Source organism: Eufriesea mexicana, unplaced genomic scaffold (assembly GCF_001483705.2).
Source record: "Eufriesea mexicana isolate 0111107269 unplaced genomic scaffold, ASM148370v2 scaffold305, whole genome shotgun sequence".
Classification (NCBI taxonomy): Eukaryota; Metazoa; Arthropoda; class Insecta; order Hymenoptera; family Apidae; genus Eufriesea; species Eufriesea mexicana.
The window spans coordinates 315,997-327,878 of record NW_016908472.1 but is presented as its reverse complement, the minus strand read 5'-3'; the positions used below and the strand labels follow the sequence as shown (position 1 = coordinate 327,878).

Sequence of the window (11,882 nt, the reverse complement as noted above, 5' to 3'; positions counted from 1 at the left end):
AAAATCGTAGAGTACGGATAGAAGACGGAGCGAATCGGCGGTACGAAGCTGGAAACGGTTTGTGGTCGATAACGCGAGTTACTCTTTACGTGGAAGCATACCCGACGTAAAGTTTGCGGTACAAAGCGGAGTTTATCGATATCTGTGGCATAATAATTACCATGGTAACGCGACGATAAACCGATGGTACCTACGCGTGTTTGATTTGCCATCGAAGAGAAGACCATCGGGCTGTAGGGTTCCGGAAGGAACGGCGTACAGTCATGTTCGCGTGTATGGGTATGTACAAGCTGGATGAAATTCACACGTGGCCGTCTCCCTCTCGCGCTATGTACTTACACTCCGGTCGATTAGATTTCGCGCGAGTTCTCCGTCGAGACGCTTCTGTCCGTCTGTCTGTCTGTCTGTCGGTCGGAACGGTGGTGACTCGGAGGCTCGGAGCGAAATCGCGGATGGAATGTACGCAGAGGGGGTGGAGCGAAGATGGAGATAAAAAAAAATAAAAAGCAGAGGCGAAAAGCGGAATCTGGAAGCAACCGCTTTCCAAATACGTTAATTATTGCGCTAATTAGGGATACGATTGCACGAGCGCGATAAGCGTCTCGATGGCTTCGTTGTCCGCGAGGCGGACGCGGTTGTTCGTCGGGCGCGGGCCGAGCCGAATAATTTTATTCTCGGGATTTCGAGGAAAGCAGAGCGAGCAAAGGGTTGCGCGCATTATCGAGATTAGGCCGAACGCGTATCTCTACCGTGTATCGCGTGTATCGCGGTCTCGCGTGGCTCGCGTCGAGATTCCGATGAATGGATAGCAAGGAAAATATAACCGAGCGATAATAGGAGAATCGGGACAGCTGCGGAAGGATTTACGACTCTTTGTGCACGCACCGAATAATGCTCGCGACTGTCCAAAAATTTATCGATCCTATCTGCCCTTACCGGCAAATATTTACATCGCACACTGAATCTAGGAGGATGTCAACGTACTCTCCCCGATTGCCCAAGGTACGCGCGTTTTTCTCTTGCATCGTGGCGATTTGGAAAACGTGAGAAATAGGGGCGGGGGGGGGGGAAGGAAAAAGGAGCAGGAGGCGCGGAAAAGTAGGAGAAAAGAAGAAGAGACGAGTCGGAGGAACGATGATCGCTTCCTGCTTTCGCGAGAATTCCCTCCGTCTCCTCGGCATCGTGATATTTATGGATTCCGAGATTAAAAGCGCGCTGGTGATTAGCGCGAGGAGACCGAGCTCGGAGTAAATTAATTATATCGACCAAGCATCCCGATAACTTATAACTGAATGCCTCTTTGTCCACGAGTTTGCTTCGTATCCGGACCGGTCGACGAGATTTCGACATTTTTTTCCTCGCTTCGCGGAAGGATCTTGAAAATCTTGCCCGCGATAATAGGTGTGTTCCGAACGTCTGCCTCTTCCCTCAATGGAATCTATTGTAAACGGAACGCGGAGGCAGGCGCGTTTCCGGGATCGAGAATCCACCGTACTCGCGCACCGGCAGTTTTATCCGATCCCCGAGGGATCATTCGTAATAACGAATCTTCGCGGCAAACCTTTTGCGCGAACCTCTTCTCTCGGCAACGAGACCAACGTTCCTCGCGAGCCATCTCTCGACCGACACGAGCAGCCGCGAAAAAACCAAACAGCTGCGGAACGCTGACTCTCGTCAACTTTTTCCCTCTCCCTCTCTCTCTCTCTCTCTCTCTCTCTCTTTTCTCTTGCCGAGGAAAAAAATTCACTGTCACCGAACGCGATATCGCTACGCAGCGCCGACGTCGAGGTCGACGTGGTCGGCACGGACAACCGCGAACGGGATGAAAATACGCGATCCGATGAAGGCACGGATTATTCCTATCCGTAACGATCGTCTTTGCTTTTCTCGCCAGGCGAATCCAACGTACAGCGCGTGTGTACGCGTTGGCCGAGAGAAAAGCGATTCGGAGCCGGCTCGCGGACCGAAAAACGATCCGTCGAGCGTCACGCGTTGGACGAAAAACACGCGAGGGTCTCACACAGAGCCTTATAATCTCGAGACGCGGGTAAGTGGCGTAAAAGTCGCGACACGACTATTCCCACGTTCGCTCGTTGGTCGGATATTCGTTCCGCGATAAGGCCTGTTTACTCTCGGAAACTTGGAACGGTCCATTCGCGGTTCTTCTAGTTCCCTCGTACCCTGCGCTCTACACCTCCTAACCCCGTTCGACCAACCCCGCTCAAATATTTGTCTTTTTCCGCTTCTTTCGGAAGGACATATCGCGCGAGCAAGTTGCCATCTAAACGCGCCACTAGCCGAACCCGAGCCGACGCAATTCCACCGGAGTAATTTCGAAAACGTCGTTGTACACCTCGAATACGTGGTACTACGATGACGAATACCAAGTTCCAGTTCCTGCCATCATCTCTCGTCGTCTTTCAACGCGTCGCGTTTCAGCGACGGGAAAACTCTGCGGTAACCTCGCGAAAAGGAGAAGGGGTAACTATCAATCGTTGTCTTTCAACGCGAAACAATTTTTCTTTCTTTATTCCGACAAACCTTAGAATATACCGTCATACTTATAAATTAACTCTTCGAACGCACATGCGTTTGTTAAATGTTACTACACGCTCTACGCATTCGCGCTTCTTATAGGCGGCGCGATAAATGTATCTAACGATAATTGTAAGTACAAAAGCACGGCTATCGGCATAACATAACGAAAACGGCGTTAGTACTCGCGTTTATCATCGCGATGATTCCGCGTGCTTCGTTTTCCGCTCGCTTCGTCGAAACTCTCTCTCTCTCTCTCTCTCTTCTATTCCGCAAAGGCTGAACGCCAACATCGGCATCGCAGCCTAACAACACAACACCACCGCGATCGAAATTCGCGTGCGTGTAGAGACCAGCCGTCGCGTGGCTTTCGCGATCGAGCTACGACCGATCGAATTTCTCGAGTTTATTCGAAGAGCGTGCCAGCCAGTGCAGCAGCACACCACCGGGCGCTTCGATACGCGAGCGAATCGGTCTCGCCAACGCCACGACCGGTTTACGCTTCGTGCCTTATATATTATTATTATATTTAGATCACGCGGCAGGATGCCGTATCGAGCGGGCTCTGTTTGTTTAGCCTGAAATTCTGCGCTTTGGAATGGCCGACTGTCATGGAATGATGTCATGGAGTAAGATCGTGGCTGAGCAGCGCGCCGTCGTCTCTCTGCTACGCTACACGCGTTCGTTCTTTCCTCTGGACGCGTGGAGAATCGGGGAATCGGTTTCCTCACGACGTTTACCAGCCGATGCAACACGAACGCGCACACGCGCACTCCATATACACGCAAGCAAGCACGCACGCACACACCCACCCACGCAACATACGCATCGAGCATGCCCACTCGCAGGGGCACGCTCGAAGGGATCAGCAAATAAAATCGTTAACGCTGAGAAAACTTAATCGCTAGCTAGAGTTCGTACAACGGGGAGATACCGAGAGATTTCTCGGAAAAATCTCGCTGTCGCGCGCATTTTCTCTTGGTTCCTTTACATGTAATGCGGCCAGGTTTCGATACCAGGTACGTAACGTTGGTACTGCGCGTACGACGTAGACACGTGGGGGTGGTTCATCTGCGTGGTCGCGTGCGAATAGTGCGGATTATGGGAAGAGGATATGTATTGCATGGGTGGAAGGGGTGGTTGAAGCTCGTGATATCTGATTATGTCCGTCTGCGGTCTATCCTCCCAGGACGTCTCGGCGATCGGCTGTTCCGAGCAGTGTCGCTTGTTCGGTCGTTCCACCTCTTCGTCGTATCTGAAAAGAAGCAAAGAAGAAAAAAGAAAAGGGTGGCGTTTCAGCGAGGAAACGGAAGGAACGTTCGGCGATTAAGAGTGAAAACGGGCGTAACGGACAAATAGACGATACCTGTTGAATATCCACTGCGGCGAGGTGGTTGTCGGTGCGGCTACGTGTACCGGTGGCACCTGTGGCCGAAGATACTGATCCAGCTCGTTGCTCTCCACTTCGCACTCTTGCAGATTCAACGGTAGATTAAGACCGACGCCTGCCAATGATCCGAGGCCGTTCAATTGACCTTCCTCGATCGGCAAGCTATCCCCGACTTCGATGTACCTGAAATCGGCTCCGGGTTGCAGCTGATGCGACTCGCTCGACGAACCGATCGCCAAATCTTGCTGATACACCGTGCTATTCGGCTGCGGCTGATTTCCCTGCGAACCAAATTTTTCCTTCCCTCTCGGTCTCCGCGCTCTCTTTTTTCCCACCACGGAACGCCAAAATCGTCGCGATTTCCCGCGAAATCGCCAACCGAACCACCTTACCTGATTCGCGTAATGTTGCCCTCGGGGAGTAGTGGGAGGAGTCGGAGGCGACAAGCCTTGGTTAGGAGTAGTCGGAGGAGACGAACTCGTTCCGCTCTGTGGCGAATTCGGTCCCTGAACGCCTCTGGGACTCGCGTCCTCTTGCTTCAGCGATCTGGACACGTTGAAAGTCACGTTGTTGCTTTGGTTCCTCGACGGCGACCCTTCCCTGCCCGACGGTCCGTTTTGCTTTCGTCGACGAGGTTGATACTTGTAGTCCGGATGCTCGCGTTTGTGGATCACGCGAAGACGGTCCGCCTCCTCGATGAACGGTTTCTTGTCGTTGTCCGACAGCAATCTACGACAGGAAACGCGACGACACCGGAGGATCAGTGGAAATCGCCAACCTCGCGATCTCGACCTCGCGACATTCGCGTCATCGACGACCAAGGTTCACACGCGCGCGCGCGCGCGCACCCTTCGTTCCTCGTTACTCGCCGCCGCGCGTATAATACTCGAGGCAGAAGAGGTCGAAACGAGAACGTTTCTATCACCATACGATACACTCGAACAGTCGAAATGGGAGGTCTGGTTAGTGTTTCTCGCCGCGTGGAGTCTTAAGGGCGCAGTTCACGCACACGCGTATATTATACCGAGTGTAGGAGAACTCGAGCGATTCTCCTTCGACTCTGCATCTCGACTCCGCATCGCGTCTCTCCTTTCGGTCAGTCCCGTGCATCTCGTCCCGTCTCGTCCCGTCCCGTCCCGTCCCGTCTCGTCGCGACGCGTTAGTCTTTAATTCCTCGTGTTTATGTTCCCACTGGGCTCGTAAAGCCCCAAGACCGATAAGCTTTTCCGGTGTGCGTAGCCTGCGAGATCGTCGAGCATTCCAGCAACAACCATTTCACCCTTTTGGCTCCTTGCTCCTGTCGCGGCACGCGCTTCCCTTCTCTTCCCGAATCTAATACGAAATACGTTGCAGCGAGAAAATGAAAATGGAAATGGAAATGGAAATGGAAATGGAAATGGAAATGGAAATGGAAATGGAAATGGAAATGAAAATGGAAATGGAACGATCCGAAGAAGAAGGAGATCGGATCGAGAACGGTATTTCATAACGCGCGCGTGTCGTTGCTGGGAAAGAGAGAGAAAAGAATCACCATCTGGTCAATGGACTTTGCTTCGGTGCTTTTTTCGTTGGTAGGGCCTGACACGATAGCGTACCGTCGCAGCCTCTCTTTTTCTTTGCCAGATGCAACGCAGAGCTATAGTTGATTCGAATCTGCCTTTCTCGCGACGTGCGTATCTCTGCGATACGTTACTCGGTACGCGTAACGAGTATACGTCGGACACGAGGTGCAAAAATCCACGTGCGTTCTCGGGCAAAGCTTTACGCGGTGGCGACGGTGACGCGTGTGCGCGTGAGATTCGAGGTTTAAAGCGAAAGTACGGCGAAATCGAGATGTTGCTTCCGTCAGATAAGATGCATTTACCTGTTCGTCACGAGTGTTATTTGCACGAAGCGTCGTCGAGCGACGAAGGGGCAGGTTCGGAAAAATTCACCTGACGGGGACAAGGAGTTTATTGTGATTCTCGGGGGCCGTTTATCTGAGGCAGGAACCGGCCGGCAGCTGTTAGCACGCGCCAAGGATGAACCGAGCCTATCTGTTTTCGTTTTGTCGACAAACACCGCCATTCTAATATTCGAACGCGATACCTTTCGAGCCGGAAGAAAAGGGAGGAGATTTATTTCCGACGCCTACACCTGGCGGCTCCTGGTAAATATCGGCTACGTCGATATTAGCTCGCGAGTCCAGTTCCTTTCCTCGAATAATCCAACGAAACGTATCTCGTAACTCGAGACACGACGAGACATCGTGTCTCCGAGAGGTGTTCCGATACGATTCGAGACGCGGATTGAACGCGACGGAATGAAAACGGGATGAAAACGGAATGAAAACGGAATGAAAACGGAATGAAAACGGAATCGAGACGGGAGAGAGACGTCGTTTCCGTTAAAAACCTAAGCGTATTATTACGCTCGAACTCGTTTCGAAAGTTAATCTCGTCGTCGATCTCGTCGTGTTCCTATTTCGACGTTAAACCAGCGATCCGCGAAGATATCGGCGATCGGAATCGCGACCGAGCGGTATCGTAAAATGATTCACCACGGGGGTTCCCCGATCGGTACGCGGTCGGCGAAGGTCCTGTGATCCTTGCTCGTGCGATGGCCCACCAGGGCATCTCGTTAGTCTCGATCAGGAAACGGAATTATCCTCCTCTCGTCGCGACTTTCACCACCAGAGAGAGGTATATACCTAGAGGAAGATTTCTTCTTCTGGCCGTCGCGACACGGGTCCCCGCGCGATCGACCGCGACACCGAGCGAAGATCGGGTAGAAATTCGGCGTAGAGAATTTCGCGATATAGTCGGGGTCGGACTGGTAGAGGAACGGAGCTCCGTGTCCTCGTTTGAAACGGGAAACGAGGTTCGCGCGGTTGTCAACCGGGAACGATCGTACCACGTGCAGCCTCGGCGCCACGTGGTAAGAATGTGTTCGGCATGCGTGCTGCTGTCCCGTAAAAAATGCTTGCTCGCGAAATCGCGCGTAAAAATAGAACGGGGCAACAAGTGGTCGCGTGGACTGTCGCGCTTGGGCACACGAGTCGCGACGAGTTGGCGGTTTCACCGCGGGATCGAATTGGTCCTAGAGCGATCTCGCGCGACCACCCGCCGCCATTCTTACGACGCTCGACGACAAGTAGAGATTATCAACTCGACTCACCGCCAAAGCTTCCCCAGGGTCTTGGACAGCTCCGCATTGTGACGCTGAGGATACTGATCGGCAAGTATTCTCCTTGCAGCCTGAGCCCATACCATAAACGCGTTCATCGGTCTCTTCACGTGGGCCGGTCTTTTGTCGCCGGAACCCCTGCAATTCGAGGACATTATCTTCATTGGAAACGATCGTTTTCTTCGAACGCAGCCTCGGTCTCGAAACGAAAAAGGGGTTACGCGAGAAAAGGGACAAGATTTTTCTGCGAAGCAGAAACCAAGACCGCGATGCTAGCGTCTACTGGCGCGAGAAAATAACCAGAGGCTGCGACGACGAGCCTGGTATCCTCGCGTATCCAGAGTTTTGTACCCGCGAAGCCACCCCCGGCCGGCCGGGTCATCCGAAGGAACGCGGCACATAGGAATGGACGTATCCCTTTCTTTCCTAGAAGATGACTTCATAAAACCGTTGCCCCGTCCAGCCGGGGATCGACGTGACTGACGTGATTGCCGTACAAGCCCTTCTCGCGCTGTTTTCTTTCTGGGATTAATCGAACCTCGTTCGAGGAGCTTGCACCGCGCCGTAACCGAACCGAACCGAACCGAACCGAACCGACCATCGACCGCGCGTACGTAGTAGAAACCCGAACGAGAACCGAAAGAGACGCAGAAGAAATGGACCGGAGGAAACGCATATAAGGTATCGCGTACCTGTCGACGATAGAACGAGGTGCCTGTGCACCGGTAGCCGAGACTTTTCAACAAGAAGCACGGACGCGATCGTTTCGAAAGGTCGCGGAGAGAAAGAATTCGAGAAAAGAGGCTCGTATATATTTCGGCCTCTTTGAAATAAGAGGGGCGTTAAATCCGTGAGTAAACCCGAAGAGCCGTTGGTAATTAGCGCGGGTCCACTAACAAGGGTTTTCACGGGAGTCGCGAGTCACTTCGCTATACGCGGTTTACTCGGATACGCGAAAAATCTTCGAGTCTTTACACCTCGTTTACACGGTTTTGCGGAATACTAGGGGCAGAGGTGCGTAGGGGCGTGGCAGCGTCCAACGTCGTTCAAGCTGCACATTTTTCTATCCCGTTCTCTCTCTCTCCTCCTCCACCGCGCGCCGATTCTCTTGGTCGTTCGTTACGCGATTTCACGGCAAAAACTGCCGATCGACGTTTAAACGTCGAGACGCGTTTGTTACCTCCCCGGTTCGTACGAACGGCTCGAGCTCTCGATAAACGATAAGTGGACGGTTAGGGGCGGGAGGGCGGCGGGCAGAGATGAGCGAGAGTTACGCGGAGAAACACGGTACGTATACATGGAACGAACGAAGGAAACGCGCGATAGTTTGGCTGCATTCTCATGGATTTCATGGGAATTAAAACTAGTCGATTTTATCGTGCCCTATCGTTGGAAATAAACATCGTACCCCCTTTAGCTACCCCGAGATAACCCCGTATAATTGAGGGTTAGCGCGATAAGCTGTCGCGCATAGCGATACACACGCTCGGAGATTTCAACCGTAGCCGGTTGAAATTTTCCGTGAGCAAACCCGTATGCACACCTATGCGCGCCTATACCCACGCTCCTCTACCCCCGGTAGTCCGTTTCGCAAAACCGAAATCTCCACGAAAATTTTCTTCCACGTCCCAAACATTCGCATCGCGGAACAACGAATCGCGATTCCGCCGACGAAACGGAGTCGCCTTCATCCACGCTCCGATTTTCTCGAATCGTAACGATCGTCGGGAACGTTCCCCTTTCCTCTCGCAAACGATGCGCAAACCAAAGAAAAAGAAATAAATAAATAAAACGTCGTATCGCTCGTCCTTTGCGATCTCCCTCCCCCCTCCCTCTCTCTTTCTCTCTCTCTCTCTCTCTCTCTCTCTCTTGCTCGGTCTCCCCTGTTTCCCACGAATCGCGATCGCAACGCGACGGACAGAAATAGCGACGAAAAGCCTGCGGTCGAGATCGGGCATTAATTAGCTAATTTGCGTTAATTGGCAGCCGAGGACACATTTCCACGAGCCGTTTCCCAAGCCGAGGAAACCAGTGCGTCATAATTAAGTTAGCGTTACGTATTTTTACACCCTCGAGTTCCTTTCCTTCTTTACCCTTCATTTTCGCCGCGCGTCCACTTCGCTAACCATCTTCGCTAAACACCGCGTTCCGAGATACGGCTATTTCGGAAGGAAGGAGGAGTTTTCGCGTTTCTATCTGAAAAGAAGCCGCGTGAAATAGCGCAAAGACGAGTAACACGGCAGGCAGGAGGGTAGGATATATAGATATATGGCGAGTCGGCGTGGTCGAATCTCGATATCGCGCGGAAACACGTGCAACGCGCAAACAATTGCGGGACCGAACGTAAAACTCACTTGGTAACAACAGGATCCAGGGTCCAATCGTACCCCCGAAGAACTTTGGTGACCGCCGCGCTGATTCTCTCTCCTCCTCCGTTCGCCGTAGCCGTAGCCGCGACAGCCGACGTTTTTCCATTGTTGTTCGCGTTGCTGCCGCCATTGTTGTTACCATTGTTGATACCGTTAGCAACGTTGGCAGCGTTATTGCCAGTTGCCAACGAGCTGTTGGAATTGCCGGGATTGGCAGACAAAATCGAGGAGGATGCCTCTGCCATAATGTCGTTCATCTTGTGGATTTTATTGGATCGCGAGAGCAAAGGGAGAAACGATGCGCGTCCGACGAATCGAGCGATTTATCGCGCGCTACGAGCGTTCATCGTTCGAAAGAGAAGCTACACGTTACCGAGCAACGGTTCATCGATTAATTGCAATTACCATTTTATCGTAACGGTAACGCGTCACTTCCGTTTCTCGCGCTTCTGTTTCAGCTGCGGCCAAGATCGTTTCTCTCCTTTTCTCTTCGATTCCTCCTCTCCGCTTCGTTCCCTCCGATGGCCTGGTATCGGAGCGGCGCGTACGTTTGTCGCGTTTAATTAATTTCGCACTCGATTACGGAGCGAGCAAACGCAAGAGAACGAGCATCGGACGTGCATGTCGAGCCGTCGGCTATGCCTCGAGGTCTCGGTCTATCATCCAAACACTTTTTTCTCCTCGTGCCACTCCAACCACGGCAATTCTAATCTGTTCTTCTTCCTCTTCTTCTTCTTTGCGTATCGGCTCCGTTTTACTCTTTTTTTTTCCTTCGTTTCCGCTATCGGCCGCTCTTTCTCTCTCTCTCTCTTTCTCTCTTTTTCGCTGCTTCTCCCCAACTGTCCACCACACGATCGACGTTTCGGAACGCGAGCGTGTTAACTCTAAACTGCGTATTCCTCGCTTTCCCGGTCTATCGGCCTCGATCTCCTCCTCGCTATCCCGTCACTTCTCGGAACTCGTTCTATCGCCGAAATACTTTGCCGATAGCCTCGTCTCTAGCGTCACTCGGTTAGCTGCCGATCGCGAGCACCCTTTCTCACCGATTACTCGCGCACATACACCGCCGATTCTTCTAGTCCACGATATCTTCGCCGATTCCGCGCGGCTCCTACTTATCACCGTGCCGATCACCGGGATCAGTCGAAATTTACTCCAGTCGAGGATATCTCGCGCGATTATCCTCTCATCGCTCGACTCGATACCGGCGCGAGAATGACAATGACCAAGATGATGATCACCGGACCACGAGGATCGCGAGAACGACGATGAGGAGAATAACGACGAGACAGAGGATCAAGACGAGGATGAGGATCAGGATGAGGATGAGGATGAACGACGACGACGACGGCGACGGCGACGACGGCGACGACGACGACGACGACGAGGACGGTGACGATTACGATCTACCGTCATAGAATTGGCGAATCGATTTTCGCCAGCCATACCTGTTCCACCAAATAAAACACCTGATCGAACGAACGATCTTCGTGCACGATCTTCGTAGCGAACATTTTTTTTATTTACCAAGGAAACACGGAAACGATAAAGCTGTCACTTTGCTGGAAACAAGCTCGAAAAGATAATCACTCGGTGGAGAAGCGCGGAACCACCACGATACGCGGGCACGTGCGTCAAGATCGCGCGACGATCATAAACATCGTTGTCTCGCGTATGCGCGCACACGCTCGTCGTTTCGGCGAACGAAAAAGAAAACGAAAGGAATGAACGCGAGCGAGCGAGCGAGCGAAATGCCAGAGCGTGAAACGAGGATTTCTAGTTGCTTACGCGATCGACGCTTGAGTGAGGTGGTTGAATCGCCTCGGGGCACTTTCCACCGATCGCTCCGACAGCGGCTGCTAGTTGGGGGCGGAGCGACGGGCCAAAGAGCTCCTAACACTTGTTGCTTCGCGATCGTGCCCACCGATGAAGCTCGCGACGAGGGGAAACAGACTTCCGATGCTTTCTTTACCCACCCGACGGTCGACGCTCGACGCTCGACGGTCGACGCTCGATGGTCGACGGTCGACGGTCGACGGTCGACGGACCACCGATCCAAATCGAAATATCTCGCTGAACCGAAACTCGAAAACTCGTCCGACTCGTTTACCACCCGGCCGATCCTCCTCGCTCTATCGCTATTACGTCGCGAAACTAGCGAGACTCGGTTCGCGTTATTTCGATGCTCCAACGAGAAAACGAAGAAACGCGGTTACGGAGTCAACGATCTACGTCATAGCGTCTCGTTCGACGGGAAAAATCTTCGATTCTCTTCGTCTTTTCCGACGCGAGGACCAACGATATACCGAGTGCCGTCCAAGCAAGAGATATCGAATTCGAGCATTTGATTCTCTACCGACTGTTGCCGCCCCACCAACGATCCCTGCTCAGCGTGTCGTTTATTTCGGAATCCTGTCTCTTTC

At 52.6% G+C, this 11,882-nt stretch overlaps 1 protein-coding gene across 2 annotated transcripts; it reads right to left on the bottom strand.

The window, feature by feature from the left end:
- Positions 1–3,506: 3,506 nt before the first annotated feature.
- On the bottom strand, positions 3,507–10,169 carry LOC108555857 (transcription factor Sox-10). Of its 2 annotated transcripts, none has more exons than XM_017911699.1 (5): positions 9,445–10,169; positions 7,082–7,228; positions 4,318–4,654; positions 3,902–4,224; positions 3,507–3,790 (listed from the first exon to the last, which is right to left on the bottom strand). In XM_017911699.1, the coding sequence occupies exons 1-5, from the start codon at positions 9,714–9,716 to the stop codon at positions 3,523–3,525; spliced, it is 1,347 nt and encodes a 448-aa protein (XP_017767188.1). In that variant the 5' UTR covers positions 9,717–10,169; the 3' UTR covers positions 3,507–3,522. The 2 variants fall into 2 exon arrangements, with proteins under 2 accessions (XP_017767188.1, XP_017767189.1); XM_017911700.1 differs by having other exon boundaries at positions 3,902–4,206.
- Positions 10,170–11,882: the final 1,713 nt, after the last annotated feature.

Bases quoted from the DNA above. Each gene is read 5' to 3' on its own strand.
- LOC108555857 (XM_017911699.1), bottom strand. From the start codon at position 9,716: ATGAACGACATTATGGCAGAGGCATCCTCCTCGATTTTGTCTGCCAAT. The intron at 7,229-9,444 runs GTGAGTTTTACG...CTCGAATTGCAG, and splicing joins CTGGATCCTGTTGTTACCAA to GGGTTCCGGCGACAAAAGAC. The intron at 4,655-7,081 runs GTGAGTCGAGTT...TTCCTGTCGTAG, and splicing joins ACCCTGGGGAAGCTTTGGCG to ATTGCTGTCGGACAACGACA.